The sequence below is a fragment of the Aquila chrysaetos genome, chromosome Z (assembly GCF_900496995.4).
Source record: "Aquila chrysaetos chrysaetos chromosome Z, bAquChr1.4, whole genome shotgun sequence".
Lineage (NCBI taxonomy): Eukaryota > Metazoa > Chordata > Aves > Accipitriformes > Accipitridae > Aquila > Aquila chrysaetos.
In genome coordinates, this window is record NC_044030.1 from 51,734,300 (window position 1) to 51,756,517 (window position 22,218).

General features: G+C 36.1%; 1 protein-coding gene across 5 annotated transcripts in view; it reads right to left on the reverse strand.

Moving 5' to 3' along the window:
- Positions 1-22,218, reverse strand: part of CCDC171 (coiled-coil domain containing 171) — a 153,273-nt gene that overhangs the window by 13,472 nt on the left and 117,583 nt on the right. For 3 of the 5 annotated variants that reach the window (XM_030004382.1, XM_030004383.1, XM_030004378.2), the window contains 2 exons: positions 8,422-8,574; positions 3,988-4,123 (listed from right to left, as the gene is read on the reverse strand). In XM_030004382.1, the coding sequence (XP_029860242.1) occupies positions 4,010-4,123; positions 8,422-8,574 (267 nt within the window). In that variant the 3' untranslated portion in view covers positions 3,988-4,009. The remainder of the gene's footprint in view (positions 1-3,987; positions 4,124-8,421; positions 8,575-22,218) is intronic. The other 2 variants (XM_030004380.2, XM_030004379.2) reach the window with 1 other exon arrangement.

Genomic DNA, 22,218 nt, shown 5'->3' on the forward strand with positions numbered 1-22,218 from the left:
CTTCAGGTTCCAAGGGTCTTGTTTTCAGTCCTGGGAACTGAGGACCCTTGTTTGTGAGCTGGTAGTTCCAGTACCTCACTAGAAACACATTTCTAATGCCATAGAAATGCAAACCATGAAGGAAAAAAAAGAAAGATTAGCTTCCTGAAAACATGACCCTCCTTTTTTGTGACTCAGCCAAAGACTTGAAAGATTTGTTTTGTGCTTAACATCGGAACAAACCTGCGGTCATTTAGGAACTTCATGGTTTCCATTAAACAGCACAGCATGGACATTTGGAATTTCATGGCAACTGTGAAGTGAGAATGTAGATCTTGCTTTTCCAAAGCACCGGCCTCTGCCGAGAGCTAACACCCACACACATTCACTCACATTCCTTCGCCAATTCATGTCATTAAAGAGACTTTAAGAACAGACAAAACAAAGCAAAAAAAACCCCAACAAACCACCCCACTTAAACCTCTTTCTTAAGCACCTGAAAGCAAAATACAAGTGGAAATGTAATGTTTAAATGCAGTGAACACATTGTGTCCATCTACAGTGTTTACAGCATTAACTCCGTAACTACACTGAAAAGCTGAAGTATTGGAAACCTCCTAATTACCCAAACATTTACCTCTCTGCAGGTGTAAATACATGGGCCTAATAAGCCTTCCCACTGTGAAAGCAGTTACTTAAATTATATTAAAATATTAAAAACTATTTAATGAGCTTTTTTCCCCTAAAGTAAATTGAGTGTGTGCCTTAACCTGCTTCAGGCAAAGGAAGTTTCAAACATATTGGTTTTGAAACTAGCCATTATTTCCCATGTTGCAAAAACGGCAATTTTATTTCCCAACAGCAAATGAAACTGTCAGGAAAATTTAGATGCAATAAAATTGGGTGGTTAAACCAACATGCTGGATTTGGAATAAAACTGAATTAAAGGAATTAAAATTAAGCATTATGTCAGTCAAACTTTATAAAAACTATTTGAAACGGTGGGGGGGGATGTTGGTGGTTTTGGTTTTTTTTTTTTTTCCAAAAGTTAGGTTTTGGACTTGGTGAAGTTCACCCGTAACTACCCATTTTATGTCCATCAACAGTGTCACATTTGAAATTTGCGCAATGAAAAATATTTTGCATAAAAAGTGTTGCTTCTGGCAACATTTCTGCCTAAATAAAAAGTTGTCAGGCACTGTGTGACTTTAGTGGTACAGAGTTTTAAAATGGTGGCTTCAGTCCAAGGCTAGCTAATAACGGCTGACATGCACTGGAATCTTGAGGCCTAAATCAACATTGTTTTCACAGCTGTAATTAAGCCACCTAATCAGAAGCACATTTTGACGGGACAGTTTCTGGAAGCCAGACATTACAATTTCTTATGCCTGGAGCGCAGTGGCTCATGAGAGGTCCTCATTTAATTTCAGGGTTTTTTTTTTTTTTTTTTTTAAAAAAAGGCTGTAAAATGAAAAGACTATAAAAAAGCAGTGTACGGCTGTTGAAATGAAGCAGGCCTATGTGTTCATGCCTTGACCAACCCTGCATCCCACCCTCCTTCGGCTCTCTGCCGAGTCCCCAGCTCTCAAGTGGCAGCTGCACACAGTGAGATTAAGGGCTTCTGCCAAAGTCAACAGATGAGCTGGTCTGAACTGGCTCTCTGTGTGTTCTGATTGTAAATTGTGCTGGTGATGATTAGAGAACTCTAACACAGGATGTCGACTCTTAAAACTGTCCAGAGAAAATAATTATTTTTTTTTTTAAGTTCAGGAAATTTTTTTAAACTTCTTTTGTGGCTTGGTACATAGTGTTGTGTCTATAACTTTCAGATGATTCAAACATGAATTCACACAAATTAAGTAACTATATTATTAAAAAAATACACCGTTACTTGCTCACAGCACGATCCTTCATTTGGGGATGTTTATGTAGCAGTGTTGCTGCTGAATGCAATTCTCTGACTAGTACACTCCAGCAGTCTTGCGCTTCTACCACCTGCCAGTGGAAGATACCCCTAAAATTCAGACTATCAACTATTTCAGTTGTGTGACTACCACTTCAGAACGTTGTCATATCTGAAACAGCTAAACTGTCTTGCTCTTTTTCTGGAGCACAGCTACATTAGTAACTTTAACATAAACTTTCAACCCCAGAGGCCATTGTAAAACTATCAATATGAAGGCACCAGTCACTGGGGTCTGATTACATTTAGTTCTGCATTTTAATTACATATGGATTCTATTAACTGAACCTTTTGCCTTATAGGCAACATTTTAATCAAATTACTACAATTTTCAAATATGTTACAATAGTCTGACAAGTTAAAAGTTCACATACCTAGAATATTGAGTATCAAAAAATTTTTGCATAGAAAAGGAAGTATTCTTTACAAAATAGCAAATGTGTTGTTGGATTACTGTAACTGTTTTTTAACACCTTGCCCTGAGTTACATAATGTGATTTATAATATTGGTTTCACATTTTTTTATTGGCACTACATAATAAGCAAAAAGTTTAAACTACATGATTTATACTATTTAGTTACAACTATTACTTCTGTAAGCAATACCACATGACAAGGTGAGCATTTGCACTTGGATACCTGCATTCCTTAGCTATGCAGTATGGTTGGCAAGTGATGCCAAATTGCTTAAAATCAGGTAAGAAATGCAAGTATTTCAGTAAAAAAATAGTTTCTGGAAGATATTACTGCTTTGTGGACTCAGCCTGATAAAAGACTTCAAGCTTAGTAAATATTACGAATACAGTTTTCTATTTTTGCCTATACTGATACTTCCACTCTTTCATGTCTAGATGGACATGTCTATTATCATCTCAACAGTTGGGATATTCTCCTTGTGAGCCTGTCAGATTTTTTTTACTATCACTTTAAGAACATTCATATGTTTCACAGTAAATTATTTGAGGTCCATATCTTACTGAATTCTGTCCTAGACTATTTCCAAGAAAACACTGCAAGACAGAGGGTAACAATAAAAATAACAAGTCTAATTATTTTTTGCAAAGCAAATTAAGAACTAGTATCTCCAAATCTTTCACAAAACCAGTTCAATTCCAAATCTTGCAAAAAATCTTTTCAGTTCAACTGTGCATCAGGCTAGCATGAAGTAGTGGAAAAGCCAAGCAAAGTTTTCATCCAGGACCTATCTGCTTCTTGCAACATCTGGGAAGAATTCCCCCAGCTACATCAGTCATTCCATGTCCTAACACAAGAGATATGGCTCTGGCCCCTGAAAGACACTCTCTTGACATTTAACACGACACCAATGGAGTGAGTGCCTTTCTCCTATGCAGCAAGTGAAAAGACAAAGAGGTTTTTTTCTTTCTCTCCAGTTCTATCTGCATAATTCTAAATGTAAGACATTGCATCCCTGTTAGATGCAGGTCTCAGCCTTGAAACACAGATTGAACTGGTGACAAGGAAACAAAGGATATGGGGGAAAGACATGTAAACCCACTGCCCTGACCAGCCTGGCTAAGTAGGAAGAAACTGTCAGTGGTGTAAACTAATAAGTTTGAATTTTAAATATTTCTTTTCTCTCTCCTCTCCATGAGAGGGGTTCAAGTAGATCATGAGAACTGCGAGCTGACTGCTCTGAGTAGGAAGAAAAGTGTACATTTTTCTTAATGCGATTGTTCAAGACAAAAATATGAGACCGTACGTCAATTACTAGCATCCTAACAATAAATATGGATTTTTCACACATAAGATCATTCTGCTTGCTTCTCTCACCTTACCAAAACCTACAGTTCCTGTAGTTTCAGTGATATCACTAGGCATTTTCAGACAAAGGACAGACACAGCCACAACTGTGAGGAAAAAAAAAAATAAAGATGATGCAAAGCCACATAAAGCAATGAGTGATTTCATTTTCAGCCCCAGTTAGGAGAAGCATCCAAAGACAACAGTTGTTTTCATGGTTAGTCAGAGAACTCTGCTCTTCTTACAAACCTTTACTTCACCCCTCTCACCCATCTGAAACTCACCTTCTGCCCCTTTCAGTTAAAGTTATCCTTTTGGCTCCCCAAATTTCCATTTCTCCAGTGCACACAAAACTTTTCTCACTTCATCGTCTTTATAAATTACTGTATTTTCCCCTTCATTTTTTACTCTTCTTTGATTCTGAAGTGAAAGCAGAAAAAGGAAGGAATATCACCAGATCAGCTGCACAGTCAGGATCAGATCTGACCACTTGTAATGTAACAGTGGCTCCTTTTTTTTGCCAAAACTGGTACCAGAATATTTTAAATTCTTAAAATTCTGACAGCAGTACTGACATCAGGTACAAAATCTCAGGGCTGAAAGCTATGAAAACACTTTCTGCACAAATTTTATTACAAATTGAATTCTGTCAGTTCCTCATATGTGTCGGGTCACACTGGAAAATACAGTGTCACTGCATCCACTCCCCACAACACTCTGTTTGCAGCAACAAACTCTGGCAGTACAGACACCATGGATTCACATGCTTGCCATGTGACTAATATGATGCCACATGTTGCCCCACAGCACCCACAAAGTAATTGCTTATGACTACACTACTGCACAGTACAGCACTTAAAAGTTCTCAGTTCAAAGCCTAGTTATTACTGCAACTCTGAATGAAAGTGCAAGTATAGTAATAAATGAATGTATCTGAAGAAGTAAAATGGATCAAAGCAGCAGAATCCAGTACTGTTAAAGTAACTGGCAAGTGTTCATTTAATAGGAAACCTTGAAGCGCAGTCCAGTTCATGATGTTTATATTCCTAGATATTGCCGAACAAGAAATAGGCAGGAAAAAAGAAACACAAGAACATTTTAGCTGATATCTCTCTTACATACAGATCATGTGTGCAGTTAGTTACTACCAGTGAAGTACTTCCACCAAACCCACCTTCTAAGCACATTAAGCTTTTCTGAGGAAAATCGTAAGAAAGCATAAAGGCAGAGACATGTAAAGGAAAACAAAACAGTTTCTTAAATTTCATGGAGAAAATGGCAGTGCCAGTCCAGTACGGAGTTCAGTGCTCAGTGAAATAATTCTCCACTTTATTTCATGCTAGAGGTTGACTGCTGGTTTCTCTGTTCCTCCTCTGGCAACCTACATCCTTATAATAAAGACTACATATGGCCATATCAATGACACCTTCTTAGCTGAACTCTTATTAGCTCTACCAATTATAGATATGACCCTTAATGTGGGGATGCAGCAAGTTATGGAAGACAGAATTGTGACTGTGGTACTTGCACTACAGTGAAAGTAAATTTTAAAAAACAAGGAAATGCACAGAAGCGAAACTGTTATGGTTGCAAAGAAAGACTATTACACAATGTTAATGGTTTGATAACAAAAATAAAAGAGAAAGACATTTTAGAAATGTAAGGGAAATTTCAGAAGCATTTGGTAAAGGAAAAAAAAAACAGGAGAAATTAAATAAAGAACAACAAAAAAACCCAGTAAAGAGATACTTGAATAGGGAACAATGGGAAAAAAAAGAAGGTTTAGGTAGAAAACCAATAATCTGTATTTCAGCCATACTCAATCTTACGGAGTTGCAAGAATGAAAAATGCAGAGGGCCTTTCTCTGCAGAGAGGAAGAATCATCAGAGAAGAGTATGACAGACAGGTAGCTGGACACTAATGAAAAGTAGAGAGACATTCTGCTATTGACTCCCCTTCACCCCAAATAATAATTCTCTTCTCTGTAAGCTGTGTTTCCAGCATTCATCTCACCTCTGTCCATCATAATCATATCCCTTCCTGTTCCTCTCTGTTGGCATTAGCATGAGCACACATAGCAATCTCAGAATCTAAACACTATTGACTAGAAGGAAAGTGGTTGGACTAAAAGTAGACTGGAGGATGGAGATGTCAATTCAGAGTCTTAGATAAAAGATGAGGAGTCAGAATCACTGATGTTGCCTTATGGCATCAGTTTTGTTTTTACAATTATCAGCAAAACCCAAAGCAAAAGAAGAGGAAAAAAGTGGTGTGAATAGAAAGAAAGGTGATGTAGTTAGTAAGTTTCAGTACGAAAAGGTCAATTAGGAAAGCAATACCTTCTGAACATGGAAAAGATCAGTACTGATGAATGGCCCAAACTTGGATCCAATGGACAGTTGGGAGGGCAAGAACCTTATGCAACTAGCATAGAAGACATCAAGAGACAGCCACAACATAGTGAGATAAACCCCAGTCTTACAAGGTAAGAGTCCATACATGGTATACACCTGAAAGACTTTTCAAAAATGTGTTTCAGCACTGATCAACAGGTCACTGTTCTAGGAACACAAGCATACATCACATGAAGACTTGCAATTAATACAGTCCAGGTGCTGTGTTTGTCCCCTACATGAAAAGTTTTGCCTGCAACATTACTAGAATCGGATATGTGATTGAACACGGTGGATTGAAACCAACATAATGTGTACAATTCTGAAACCAAATAGATGCTCAAGAAAAGTCATTACTCCCTTTCATTTAAAATAGTCAAGCAAAAAAATCTGTCCTACTTTTTTTAATACAGAAAGAAATTTAGTGCAAAACTTATTCCTCAAAATCAGAACAGAACAGTATCGGCTGAAACTTTAAAATGTAAGTTACTCTGGAAAGCTGTGGTGCCTGAAGTTATTAAAAGTCATGCTTGATGCAACTTTTGCAAATATTAGGGACAAGCTTTACAGAAAACCCAAATACTACAACATATACCATAAATACTTACACTTTTTTCATGGAAACGTGAGAATCTATCATTCTAAATTTTTTGCCTTTACATTAAAATTTTAAAACACTTTCTATTAATGCTTATGCTTAGGTTAAAATTGAACTGCATCTAAAGGAATAACTATTCTTCTCCCCAGACGGTTGTACAGAAGGGCCAGTAGATCCTACTACAATGCAAAAAGTATCATATTTACATTGATACTGCAGGCAGACACAAATTACTTTAAAACCACTGCATTTAATCACAGGCATCAGAGAGCTGGGGGGCAAGGCATTTGTTTTCACTGTAACATATCAAGCCACTGCATAGCCCTTCATAGACAGGACTAGCATAATCTTTGCTAAAAGCTCTCTCAATCCAAATGAAAGCAAACCTTGCTGCAGCAGGTTTGGCAGACTTCCCGATCCTTAGTACACAAGTGGTCATCTTGATTTAAACAACAAAAACAATCATAACAGGCAAAGGAGCAACCCAATTACACTGGGCACAGGCTCAGCAGGACACATGTAAACATAGTAGAAAACATAAAGAAAGCCTGGTTGGAGGAGAAAAGAAGCAACTTCAGTGAAGCAATTTAATTTAGCTTCTTAGAAAGGTTGTGCAGTTACAAATAAAACAAAGCTTTCATTCAACAATTATCATCTCAAGATCTTAAAACTGAAATTTAGCACTGACTAATATATTTCCTATTTGTGCTATTTTTCCATTGTGCTGATACAATTTAGAAGCAGGATAAGAAATTAATGTAATTCCATTGGAAACAACCAAAGCCACAGACACAGCCTTTGAATATACATTTGCTGATGTGTTTATGTCATTTGCATTAGTGATGCCTCACTTCTTACAGATTTTCTGTTTCAAAAAGAAAGACAAACAATCCTCATTTTCTTTATGGTCCTTTGCTTCACAAGAATAAAAGAAGAGAAAGGAGGAAGGAGAGGAGAAAAAACCCCCATCAAACTCCAAAGCTTTCCCCTTTATCCTATGTGGAAAAGTAAAGAAAGATGGAGAAGAAATACATCAAGTGTATGCAAGTTGCACAGCTTACACAGTCTCATTCTAGACATACTTGACTACATATTTATGACAGTTTATATGTCTGGCCTCCTGCCTGTGTGACACAAATATATCTGCATTCAGTAATCCCCCTAGAGAGAGATCTCAGATCTGAAGAATCATCTTATTAGCCTTAAACAAGTCCAAGTATCTCTGTGGGCAACAACATTCGAGACAAGGAATGATTTCTGAAATTGGATTTTAACCTTGTAACTTTAGTGAGAAGTATTATTCATAACCACAATTGTCTAAAAAAAAAAAAAAAAATCACATCTCCTTATAAATATTTTGTTTACATGCACAGTTAATAACATTCTGTTTTAACATGGTGCTATATCTTCAGATGGGTAAATTCTTCAGGTACAAAATTCAACCGTTTGCCAAAACAAAGAAATCACAATGTATACTTTTCCAGCGACAGCAACAATGAACAGTTCCTTGTAGAAGATACAGTAGTAAAATTAATCTTAGTGTTAACCACCCCCTTTCTCTTCTGAAAAAGTCTCAGAAGGTTTCTGTTGACACTAGTTTTATTGCTCTATTATGATTATAATGAAATATTATTGTATTTCCCTACAGAAACTATGCAGCATGAAGGGAGATGCTGGCTAGGAAACCACATCCAAATGACAAAAATTACTTGAAAAGCAGACTTACCAGTTGTAAGCTCTCACTTTCATGAAGACAAGCTGTTTGGAGCTTGGACTTTAGGGCTGCACCATGAAGCTGATGAGATGCTGCTTCTCTCACTAACATGTCAATTCTGGAACTTGCAAGTTGGTAGATATCCATAAAACTTTTAATCATGGCCTTTAAAAAATATAATAAATCATCAGTGCCAGGCAGGCTATACTTAAATGCCAAATAGCATACATCCAAATTCATTACAGAAGACCCAACTTTTATTAATCAGAGAAGTCAAAGGTTGGAAGCCAGGCAAAATTTCAGTCTCAGGACTTAAACATTAAAAAGGTCTAACATGGGATTTTGTATTCCTTCTAAAAATCCTAATAGCATTGAAGAAAAGCAAAAGACTGTGCACTCTAATCAGAAGATGTTTTGATGAGCTGTTTTCAAACATGCAGTACTGCATTGAGCAGCTGATACCATTTTTCATTGTATTTAAATACAAGACTCAGTGCAAGTTCAATTTCTGTTTACAAAGAATCACTACACAGTTTCAGGTAAATGTTCATGCTTTCAAAATCAGTTGAGTTACTAATCCTCCCACTCTGTTTAAAAAAAAAAAAATTAATTTGGCAGAAACAAAAGAAACACAGTAAACATACAGACCTCTGAAGGTAAATAATCTGATTACAATATAGCTGGGAAAATATAATTGTTTTCATGTATACAGTGGAAGAATGTCCCAACCGTGTAATATTGATCAGACTGATAATAAAGTTAGCAGCACAAGAGAGTACAAATGATTTGGCAGTACTGGTAACTTTATACGTACCCTAAATAGTGTAACACTGTTGAGATTATTGGTCTTCTTTACAACTGGTTAATCACATTTTATAAGTTATAGTTTTCCCTTCTGAAATGACCTCTAGCGAGTTTCTACTGTAAGAACATATTACAGATAATATGAAATTGGCCTTCTGAATGTAAGCCTGTGGTACAGGCAAAATAAATTTAATACCACAAACAGGCATTCACACAGATTTTTACTGTTTTCCTCTCTTTGTTCTCAAACACACTACTGCTTTTCAGAATAAAAGTTAACATAGCTGAAAACAATCAAGTTATTTCATAGCCAAACGTAGAAAACAGCAGTGGCAAATTAACACCATCATATCTTTTCTCATCAGAAAGATTGTCCAAAATGGTTTACATACTATGGTGTTAGTCCTAAAAGTGTATTCACATAGCTCTGTAAGTCTGCCATTGCCAGCTCTGATCCTGCTTTTAAAATTTTTCATCCACATTCAACATGACTAAAATGCTGCAGCTCTTCACAAACAATACCAAACAAGAATGTGGATATATCTCACACCCCATATAAAAAACTGCCTGAGAGTCTTCATACGGCAACTGCCCACATGTTAAAAATTAGACATATGTTGAAATAGGTCTATGGGCTGGGCCTGTGACTCATAAACAGAGATTACACTGACGTGTCATAACAAGCTGTGTCTCAAATCTCACAGAAAAAAAAATCTTATGTATTCCTTTGATTACTTCCAACATGATATTTAAAGGTATCACTGAACTAGAATGCATAGACAATTCCTTACCTTCTTCCTTTTACCTCTGCTACCACAAAGCTAGTGAAGTCACTAACCTACACAGCTTCATCCTACATCTCCAGAGCCACTCTATGTCCATGCAGTTTTCTGAAACAGCAGTTATCGATTCCTTGCTGCTCAGCTCAGCTCTTTCATTTGTTGTTTAATGAGTTTGAAAATTTTCTGTCTTTTATTTTCAGACATGGCAATATTTTTTCTAAGATACCTAGATTTTTTTTTTAGTCCAGAAAGAAACCATTTCTCAGCTATTAACAATTCATTATTGATGTGGAAGGTAGCATTTATGCACTCGCAGGTACACACTCATTTCAGTATATCCCAACTTCCTAGCAAAGAGTCAGGGTCAGTTTAGATTTCTCTCACTCAGGACCAGGTTAGGGAAAAAAATATTTTTGTGTCTTCCAGCAGGTGATGTGGAATCCTTGATAATGAGTATGCAGAACATTTATTCTAAATGCCATCTGGAGGAAGACAAATATTTTGGGTTTTCAGACGTGCCGTTGAAAGGCATTCATTTACATATGATTTTATGTAACTCATGTCAGTCACAGATTGAGTCACGGATCTGTTTTCCATAATACAAAAGTTCCACTTAGTAGAAAGTTTGATACATGGGGAATGGGCATAAAACCTGGTCACTTGCGTGTTGTAAGATCTGTCACATAATGATTAAACACATCTCTAAAGGAGTTCAGAACTTTAATTTAGATCCCTATTTGCATGTTACAAATATATCTGCAGATCTGGAAATTCCTTCATGATCAACAGTCTGTTGACAGAATTTCAGAGAAGGCACATCTAGTTCTGCAGAACATTTTTCCTCTCCTGCTAAGGAGTGTTTTCTTCTGTTTTTAAGTACACATAGCAATAAGATGTATACATAGTTTTTAAGTGTACATAGCAATAAGATACTTCAGCAACACTTCTGATTAATTTTTTTCATAATTTGGCATTCATAGACATCTGCAGGATCTGCATTTAAGTGAGCAATTTTGGTTTTAAATGTGCTGGTAATACTGTGACATGTAAACTGAGAACAGAACATGAAACAATAAAAATTTGTCTTCCATTACAAATAAAAATGTTTTAAAAATACACACCAGAAAATGACTACTGTTGAGAAAGGCCAGATGTAGTGATCCCTGAACATTACAAGAACCCATATTACTGCAGCTCAGACCACTTTAAAAGTTAAAACCTTTTCAGACAGATGAGTATTATAGGAAACTTAGTGGGGAGAAGACTTAACCAAGGAGGCCACAGCAACAGCGGAGCTGAAGAATACTAGTTTTAAATGTTACTGGGTCTAGATGTCCCTGCTTGAGCAGGGGGCTTGGACCAGATGACCTCCAGAGGTCCCTTCCAACCACAACTAGTCTGTGATTCAACGATTACAAAGTCCTCCTAAGGATGAAACACGATGCAAGTTAATAATGGTTGAAATTTACATAGGACTGTCAATTTTAAGAGCAGAAATTGTAAGTAATTACTCTGCATTAATCAAAGAAAAAGAGGAATTAATCAGATAGCTGAATGGCTTTTTTCAGTGACCTCTTCCTTTTCCTTTTACTCCACACAATGCCTTATTTTATAAAGGATTTCACTATTATTTAAAGTTCTACATTATGTGCTACTGATATGGCAGAAGCAAACTATAATGGTAGGTGTTTTCAATGTCAAAAGTGTCTTCAATGTGAGAGAAGACCCATGCTCCAACACTAAGTCAAGATGTCGGCAGCTTCATGAAAACAGATGCATGACTTTCCCAGATAATTGGCTGTAACTCACAGGTTAAAAATATATTTGTAAGGTTGGCATGGAGAAAGGATGCTTTTATGTGGAAGGTGCTGGACTAGGCACAAAATTTGCAAGAGTGCCCAAGTCCCATTTTCAAATGTAACTTTCAGTGAGCAAGTTATTTTAAACCAAAGTACTTCTAAGGATCTTTTTTAAGGGTATTTATAAATTTTAAACAGTATCCCCATCAATTCAAAGCAAATCAGAAAATTTTGAAAAATTCACTTAAGTGCTATTCACATGACAAAGGAACAAAGTATTTTAAATTTCAGACCCTTATTTATTTATAAAATGGGACTCTGAAGATTCTGAGCATTGGTTACCTGGCCATTTTGCCTGCCTCCTCAGCTTGTAAAAACAAGGCCAGAAGACAGGTGCATTGCAAAACCATGTATGTGCATAGCCATTTACCAATGCTCCGATACCCTGAATATACATAGATAAGCACACAATTAGATAAAAGAAAACATATATAAAATTTAACAAAAAGGAAACATGTTTTGTTTTAAGTTAAATTAACTGATGAGGTTTATTTCAAAGCAGCCATAAGGAAAGGGTCCTTATGACCTGTTCAAAGATGTCTCATCTGTAATACAAGGGTACAGAAATAATAAATTTACGTCTTTTACAAATAAAAGTTTCTGGCTTAATTTACAGGTTGGTGAAGCTGAGAAACCTGAGTTGAGAGTAAAAATGAGACAAACTGTTTACAAACCAGTGAACCGCAGAGCAAAATAGCAGAATTTAAGTTGTGCTTTCTTTCTCCAGATTAATCTTTAAAAGGACGAAGAACGCTTAACATTAGAGACAGTCCTCCAAAGGACATGTAAAAACAATTTTTTCTAATATTCCCTCTGTGTACTTTTGAATAACCAATCATTTCCTTGTTTGGTACACCATTTCTAGAACCAGTGATTTTAAGCTGCACAGTGCTATAGACGCTTTGGAACCGCTTTTGCATGTATTACTGGCTATATATTTACAAGACTAGAAGGCTCCAATCTTCAGTGAAAAATGGGTAATACCAACAACTTACACAACAATTTTTAAGGAATATGAAACACAAAAAGAAAATAAACCTCTTTTTTAAAATTAATTTATGAAATTCAAAGGTTACTCAAAATTCAGCTGTTCTCAATTCAGTTATAGTAGAAACATATGGCAAGAAATATACAGATCAGCATATGCAAATTAGCAGAAGACCTCTCATCAAAGTTTTAATGTATTTATTATACATTATAAAACCAGCATTTTTAATTCCAAATTAAAACACTGCACATGTTGTCTCCCTTGCCCTCAGTGCTTGACTAATGAGAACAAACACAGTTCAAAATAATTTTTATTTGGATTATGAATTATAAATAATTGTGAATGGAAGTTTCCATTTAAAGTTTTAGACTATTCTGAAGTTACAAATAAAATACCAGTGATTAAGAATCAGTTTGTTTATTTTTATATCCGTGTTATACCATTAACTCAGGATCTTATTGGGCCTGCTATTCTCATAGAACTGTATCTCCTGTTTAGAAGGAACAAAACTAAAGTAAGGAGACCTTATGTGAAATGATGCTTATTAAAAGGTATCAAACAGACTAACAGCCTGGTAATATAAGCATTGAGTTTGTAACATCAGATGCAGCAGCCAGAATAACAAGACCATCTACTTTACACACTGTGCTTTAAAAAAAAAAAAGTATAAAAAAATCAAAATTAACATTTGACTGTTAGGTTCTCCCTTCAGGAAATTCTTCAACTAAAAAGAATGTTAGCAGGTAGTAAATTTACCTAAGGGCAACATATACAAAAAGATGAAAAAGAACAAGAGACGGAATAATGAATGGACTTCAGAAGAATGAAAGATTAACTCCAGTATAACAAAGTGCTTAGATGAGAATCTGAAAAGACTGAGAATTTCATTTATGGTACAGAATTTGGCTGAAGTGCAGTTCAGGCAAAAGCGACTGGTGTGAAAACAAAACTCCACGGAGTGGAGTTCTGCATGCTTAATGGATAACCTATAGAATGCCTGTTATTACTGCCTTGCTTCAAACTGACATAAATAAGATTAGTTAAAATGAGTCCAGAAAACAAAGCATACATCAATTACTTTTTGCTTTCAGAAGCAAGATCTCAGGATACTTATTACAGATTTGAGAGCTATATTTGGGGAAAAAAGGATTAAAATTCATTTCCTCCATACATTTTAGCATTTGATAAACCCATTCTGGCTGCCTTGACCCATAGTCCAAAATGTCTAGTGGCATCAGTGGAGGATGTAAATAGAGCAACTTCTCAGGCATCAGAAAAAACCCTCAAGGGAAACAGCATTCAGCAAAATTGCACTTTTGCAGCTGTTTGGCACTTCTTTAATGATCTATTCTCCTTGTATCTCATTTCAACACTAAACTTTTTGTTGGGTTCCACTCAAGCGTGGCATGCACAATTTAAATGTGCCAAAAAGCAGGTCAGTTCTGTTACAACTTTTTTTTTTTTCCCAACGAAAGCTGACTCAGTGCCACACACGGGGCCTAACTCTATCCCCTTCGCTTCAATAACAATTACTTTACCCTGTAGGTCTCAGAGGATAGCCCAAGGGAATGAAGCTCTAAATAAAAGGCCAGATTCTCTGCAAGAGGTAATGACATGACTTCCTACAATAAAATTGAAAAGGGAGCATTGAAATTGACAGAGACTGAAGGGAAAGTGCTTCTACTGGAAACCACAGAGGATGGGCATAACAACAATTGCCATGAAAATTATTACAAAGTGTAAGAGTTTCAAAAATAACATTGATCTTCTAGAAACTGATAAATTAAGACCAATGTGTTTGTTGGTATGATCAAGTAGTAGAAAGCATCCTGAGAATTTTATAGCAAAGGAGATACCCGCAGCCTTGACTACTCAGAAATATCTCTGGACCATGCAAGCAAATTACCACTTAACAAAATTAAAGAAATGCAGATTTTTATAGGCCAATAATGTTTACATGCAAAGACCATTCTCACTGTCTGTTGCACAAAGTCAAGCATACCTGCATGCAAAATGTAAAGGAGAAACAATCGCTGCCTTGAAGAACTTGTACTTTAAGCTACAGCTATGGGGAAAATGCTACCAATACATTGTACCCCTTTCCATCTTCTTACACAGTCTTGATACAAACAGAACATTTCAGTCTGTCAGGAAGGAAGAGAACTTTCAAGTAAATGGTCTTGGAGAGAAAGAAATGGAAACTGAAAGAAGTTTCAGGCTGGTACCCTTCCTTCTGCTTTCCCTTGCAGTGTATATTCTAGACAGGGATGAATGAAAGAGGGACAGGTAGTCACTGAATATAAAGTCCACGTTAAAGTGCCTCAACTGTGAGCATGAAAATCTGCTTTGAGTGAGCACAATATATTACCACTGATGAGAGGAACTAAACAGCAGCAGCCACAACGGAAAAGTCAGGATGCAGTTTTATTTAAAAAAGTGGCATCATAAAAAAGTCCCATCACACATTCAGTCTTGAGGAAAAATGAGAGTAAAACTTCTCAACAAAACCCAGGTGAAATGTCAAGTGAAAGTACAAGTTGCCTTAATCTGGATGATGTTGCTTTTGGTCTATTGGAGTGACACCTTGGAACCAGAAAAGATGTACAAAAGCTGAAGTAAAGAATTCTGTTTTCCCAATCAAATTCATAGAAGTAAAATCAATTTTAAAAAGCATATTCTTTCTTATTTTCAAAGGACTCCTACATATGGATAGGATATTCTATATAAGCAAACCAATTTTTATAAACAGGTGTTACGTAAACACTAAGTCTTAACTGTCTGAAATCTAATGGATTAATTATAGATGTATGTGTAATAGAACAATTTAAGGAGGAGAGAAGAGCAGACATTAATCTATCAAGCTACTAAGTAGGAAAATCTGAAGCAACTGCACATGGAAGGTAAATGTGAGATCTGAAAAACTCTTCTGTTCTTCTGAAATGCTGTCCACAAAGTAACCAACATAAGTAACTTAACTCGACTATTTGCCAACATAGTAGAAACAATGCATTTACTGAAAATTAAAATACAGTTTTTCATTGGTTTTAAAGAGTAGCCTATTAACTAAGACCAATTTCAATTACTTTTAGTAAAGAAATATGTCACATAAATGCTACTGAGACTTCTATTAATCTTTTTAGAAACTCATGAAAAAATACCAATTTAATTTTAACCTGTGTAGAAAAAGTCTGCCACTGACTCCAACAGAAGAAAATTATCACCCCACAAAATCTGTGTTCAGTATAGACATTTCCTTAAATATTTTGACTAGAGCTATGAAGGGATATAGATTATTCCTTTCTGGCCACAAGAAGCAGCTTTTCAATTTTAGATTAAAACATTTTCAAACTGAATTAGATAAAATATTTTACATATGCTTAGAAGGAGGAAATGTGTCCATTTTGTATTTTCCGTGCAAAAAGATGAAGACAATCTACGTTGTAGTTGCCATTTATTAGGAGAGACAAAGTTCCCTTCTGGCAGGTTTAGTCAATATGACACCTGCGATTATGTGGCTTATCCATAAACAATCATTACTGAGTCGTAATCTTCGTATCAGATTTTAGGTGAATACTCAAGTCTAATGGAGCCCAGGGGCTAGAAAACTGCACAAAGTTTTGTGATATAGTAACTTCATTTCCTTTGTTTTTCTTATGAAATGTTCATGGTAGCACTGCATTTTAATTCAACATAAATATTTCATCCTACATAAAGCAACATTTTGTAGTTTTGTAATGAAACTCTGAAGTATACCTGTTAGGTTGGATAGCAACCCAATTTTTTCATTTTGGCTTCTTACCGAACATCAGTTATGCGCACAAATTCATGATGCCAGCACAGGAAAAAGCACCAGTCAGTCTCTACAGAGAAAGTAATGATCTAGAAAAGCTGAACTGCATTCCTCAGGTAAATGGACACACCCTTAATCTAATATCCACTGCCACACATAGGATGGACAGGTATTCTGCCTTCATTCTGCCTAAATTCAGATGTTAGTGAGATAACTAGTCTGCTTCATACATTCTTGAATGTTATCAAAATTTGTCTTTTAAAAAACCCAACATACAAATGGCTAGATTTCCAATCAGACTTGCTTTCAAGATGTGATTTATGTCATGAAAATGTTTTATTAGAAATTTCAGGGACAACACTTCTTGTTCCAAAATCTGAAGAGTCAAAGGGAATTTAAAGACCACAGTATACCTACTACTGACCTGCCCAATGAGCATAGACATTAGCATCCCTCTCTCCAAAGCAAAAGTCAGAGAATATTGGCAACGTCTGCCAAAAGTGGTACTGACACTGAGCTTGACAATTTGCTATCCTTAAGCTTAGTATGAAATAAATAAAATATTTTCCTCCTAAAGTTTGCTTTTAACCATCATAATCTGAGAAAGAAGAACAAATAAAATGATCCCTGTCATCTCTGAATATCTAGTTCTACTAACAATGGATGTAAAGCTGAGGAAAACCCTTGCTGGGAAAAACTGATTCTGTTTGTCTATCTTTTTGCCGTTTGTTATATAGATGGCAGATTATCTCAACTCAGAAAGGTATAAATCCCAATCAACACATGCTAAAAACTGGTGAATGAGTGAGACTCCACTTCACTGAAGTCTGGGCCTCTTCTATGCAAGAGGTCAACAAGCTAAGTGAGAAAGCTGTTCACCTGAAACAGCTTGAAAAACAAAGAGAAGACACTAACTTTTCTGTTGGCAGAGCTCTGGTTGTCCTCATTCAGACCAACAATTCAAGGATGTATTGTTACCTGATGAGCTTTTTTAGATAATATTTTGGAAGACATTGATTTTCTGCTTTGTCTTCAGCAAATGCACCAAGTGTCTTTTCACTAAATGGAAACTTATCATCAGATTGCAGAATAGGGTTTGAATTATTAGGTTGGGAACCTGGCAAGTAAGGAACAGGCTGTTATGGTCTATTCCCCTGTCTAGCCAACAGTCAACAATTAGATCCAATTCCTTAGAAGCATAAGAGATAAAGTAACTTTCTGAATTCTGTTTATAAAACTGGATGCTTATAGCAACACTGAAAGGAGAAAACTAAGGAGGATAGGCACTGGTGAGATGAGTTTGCCTGGACAGCATAAAGTATTCTTCAACAATAGGATCAGAAATAAAATACACCATATCATAGGGTATCCTAATTAGATTGAAAAAGCCCTTTTTAGTCTTTCTTTTTTACTGGATTTGGTAATGACTGCAGGCACAGCAACATTATGTGCTTGAGTGGTGACCTTAATGGTGGATCAACAAAAGCATCTGGTTCTTGTCCAAGCATCCCAGGCTATCCTAACTTATAAACACCGTAGAAGACAGCATTTTCCAAACTACGTCTAATGTTAATCAGTTACTACTTCCTTATCCATTTTTCAGAGCTCGACCACTACTTGCAGTTAGGTCATTTATGAGCAATTGTGTGTATGGATGTTGGTAACACAGAAAAATCGCTTCCAGAGCTTACCAAATCTAGAAACTATAGATGATTTCTACTGTTTTTCACCTTCTTGTAGTTCAGAAATGAGGAAAGTAACCTGAAAAGAAACAACTACCAATGGAATGGCAGAGAATGAGAGATGATTTTCACAGACAATGCCAAAGCATGACTACTATAAAGAAGGTAAACTAAGAATATGTATTAATATTAACATATTAACATTAAATGAAGTAGCAGAAACCATTTTCAAAACAAACATAGAAAATAGTTTTTCAGAAAGCATGTAGTTAAGCTGAAAAAGCCCTTTCCACAAGTCATGTGAATGCTTAACTTTATGTGGGTTCAAAAAGCAATGGGACAATAAATGGCTGTTGAATACAAAAATATGAATTTTGTTTCAGGAGGTCCTTGAACTAAAATGGTGGAGGCTGTGAGAAATTCTGGAGACATTTTAGCCCTGTTTCTTATACTCTTTTCTTTTTTTTACTGTCCCCTGTCCAACCTGTTTTTAAGCAGGGACAAACAGATTTACTGCTATTCTATGTGCCCTCTAGGCATTAAATGTTTACTCAGTCCCACAGTCTATTTCCCAAAGGAGTAAAGTTTGCAGCAAGTCTCATATGGAATAAATGCAGTACAAATCAAGCATCTAGGATAGTGACCTTTGCCAAGGTACAGACAAACATCACATTTTGACACGTAGGAGATTTGCTGCTCAGAACTCAGTCCTGTGATCTTTGCAAGCATTTGTAAAAACTTCAGAATTTAAACTTCAATTTTTAGTCTTTAGCTTGTGCAATATTAAAGTAATCTATAAAAAAAGTTACTCCTTTAAGAATGGGAAACTGGATGGAGATAACATCTGGCACTATACGCAGTAGCAACGGCATGATGCTTTGCTCTCTAACCTCTCCCTTTAGTATTTGTCAATTATGATACTATCAGGAAGAGGGAGACCTACAAATGGCTTCTGGTACTGGAGAAGAACACACAATCTGCCTCTGAACAGAGAGAAGCGAGAACTAAAATATAGTCTTCAGGCATTAAATGGGCATTGCAAGTTTGTCCCACAGATAGAATGGGTGGCTGTTTCCTCCTGATCTTTACTTTAGAACTGCACTTTTGTCAATGAAGTCATGATGTGGAAGCAATCCAAAGGAATCTAAGTTCTATCAAGAGTCCAGCAGGATAAACAAATGGTGGTCTTTCCATGGATATTATCCTTCTAAAAGCCATGAAAGACTCAATCCTTTGCAGGTATGCTTGCCAACATGCAGGCTGTGTATCCCTATTATTCAGGTTTACAAAACAGTTCCACGTTCCCCTGTTTTCCATTACTTTAGCACCCTCCAGCGCTCTCCATTTTCTCCCCACCCCCTAATTCCTTTTTTGCTTCTAATGGGAAGAGACCATAATGAGGGAAAAGACCATAATGAAGGGAGAGTTAAAGAAGACTATAATGAAATTGGGTACTGCAGTGGACAAGTATTCCTTAAAAATGAGTGTCCTATTTCAAGCATATTTGTCCTGGAACACCTACAGCAATAGACCTTATCAATCCTAAGAATTTATGCTTTTCACAGTCCCATATAAGTGTTGGAACTTGTGACCTTAGGATTCTAGTGCACCTATCACTAGACCATCAATCAGTTCAGTAACTGAAAAATCAAGACAACAGCTTCAAAGTAGTTCATTATGATTCCTGCAAGATAACAATGTAAAAAAGAAAATCCCCAGGTTAACAACATATGTGAATTTATGAGCCACAGTTTACAATCCCACCCCCAAAAAACCCCAAACCCCAAATTAGTTAGTGGCAAATTGGTAGAATTTGGTAAAAAACAGGTTAACTCTTAATCCTTTCAAAACTTGTCCTCTTTGAATTTCACTTCAATGGTATACCAGCTGGGATACTATCCTGGTCTAGTTCTTCAGTATAGGACAACTGTGGAATTAACAGAACAGCCTGTTTTTTTATGCCTAGTTTTATATTCTGAAAGGTTTACTGTGTTTTTTCTTAATCCTTAAGTTGCATATTCATTGCTATATTTTTGTCTAACTGCTGTCACTCACATTGTCATGCAGAAGGGCAAATCAGGGTCAGTTTATGTAAGCGGCATCAATCTGAAAAACTTCATCAGTCTTTATTTCAAGGCATTATGCAAAGAAAGCTGACATTAAGAGAGCCTTAACTGACAGCAAATGAAATCAATCAGCAAATCACTAAGCCATAATAAACTCACTCAAGTTGTAGATAACCCTTCCTCTTCCAGGTCTTTAACTACAAGGCCTACCAAATGCGGTATCTGGGCAGAAATATCTCCCTTGATTCCATTACAAAATTCTTGCACTAATATACTGCATTATTTAATAATTTTTTCTTGCTCTGTAAGCTATCAATAAGAATAACAGATAGACGTATGTTTTATAATAATGGAATACTAAGCAGTTAAGTGAAAAAAGACTAAACAAAAGATTCAGCATTTGAAGAAGTTTCTTTTTTTAGTTTAGTTGTAATTAAGAATAGAAAATAGTTTGGTTCTCTTTCTGGTACTAAGATAATTGTGTAATAAAGTCTATTGCCTTATTAAATCCTATTGCTCAGACTCACTTGCTCAGCATTTCTTCTTTGTTTTCGAAATTAAAGAACCAGTACAAAAGAAGTAAGACTCCAGACAATTCCTAATCTTTCATGGTATTCATTTCATGAATTCATTTTGTAACCCACATGACTATCAACAGTTTAACAGCTATGCTTCTGAATGGGTTTATCTGTGTTACAACAGTACACACTGCAGACAATATCAAACAATACAGTCACATCCAAGCTATGCAGTGGTTATCTGGTAAAATTACTCCTTTTCTGAAGATACTGCACACAGATAATCCAATGCAGTTCTGAATGATAGGATTTCTGAAGTAAGAAAAAGTGCCTAACAAACAAGGTGCTGCGAAAACAGTATTTGTTATTTTCTGTTATTGAACAATGCTTTATTTTTGTAGTTACAGCTTTTAGGAGTCTGCCCTTATTCACTGAAGCAGCTTTGGGCACATATTGAGATCACCATGTCTCTAGAGTAATTTTTCTCATGAAAGAATAGTGACTAGAAGTCAATAAAGATGCTTCTTGTTGGGTCCTTATGCTATAAGATACAGCAACCTGGTAACCAGCTGGAAGAAAAACCCATCCCAGGATTACAAGCAGAAGCAAAACTAAATAAATAAATTTAGTGAATTAAGATCATATTTTACACAGTTCTTATAGAGCTTCCCTCTGTATCAGCAGAGGTAATTTATAAGAGATTACCCACATGTAACAGTTATAAATGTATGAAAAAGTCTAAGTGAACAAAGGCAGATAGTTACATGATTGCTTGACAGGGTCAAGAAAAAAAATTTTCCATTAAGAAAGGTTACTGAAAGGTTAAATGATTATATACTAACTTCAGCATTCAAGATAATCAGCAGCAGATCTTAACTGAAAAGTTTTTACAAAACTAACAATGCGTATGAAAGAGGCTACACAAGAGTTAGTAGTTTCAAAGGCATAAAGAGACAGCTTTCAGTAATTGATTAATTGGTGATTACAGATACTGACTTTGATATTTATGGTCCCACAGTGCCAAAGACTTAACAGGGTTAGGGTGCAATCAGTGTACCAGCTAACTACAAAGCCTTCTGAGAAGGGTTCTTCACATAGTCTCTCTTCATTTATTAGAATGAAGAAAGGCAAGGGAAGAAATAAAAAAGTGAAAGGGTGACTGAGAAAGCAAGGGAAAGAGGCTAATGATAAGGAGGGGGGAAATGAGGAAAAGAGAGAGAGCAATAAAAAGCCCATAGAGGACAGGGAGGAAAAGACTGCTAAAAGAAATGCTGTGAGAAGGAGAGGAAGTTGGGAACACAGTTAACCTGCAGCAAGGAG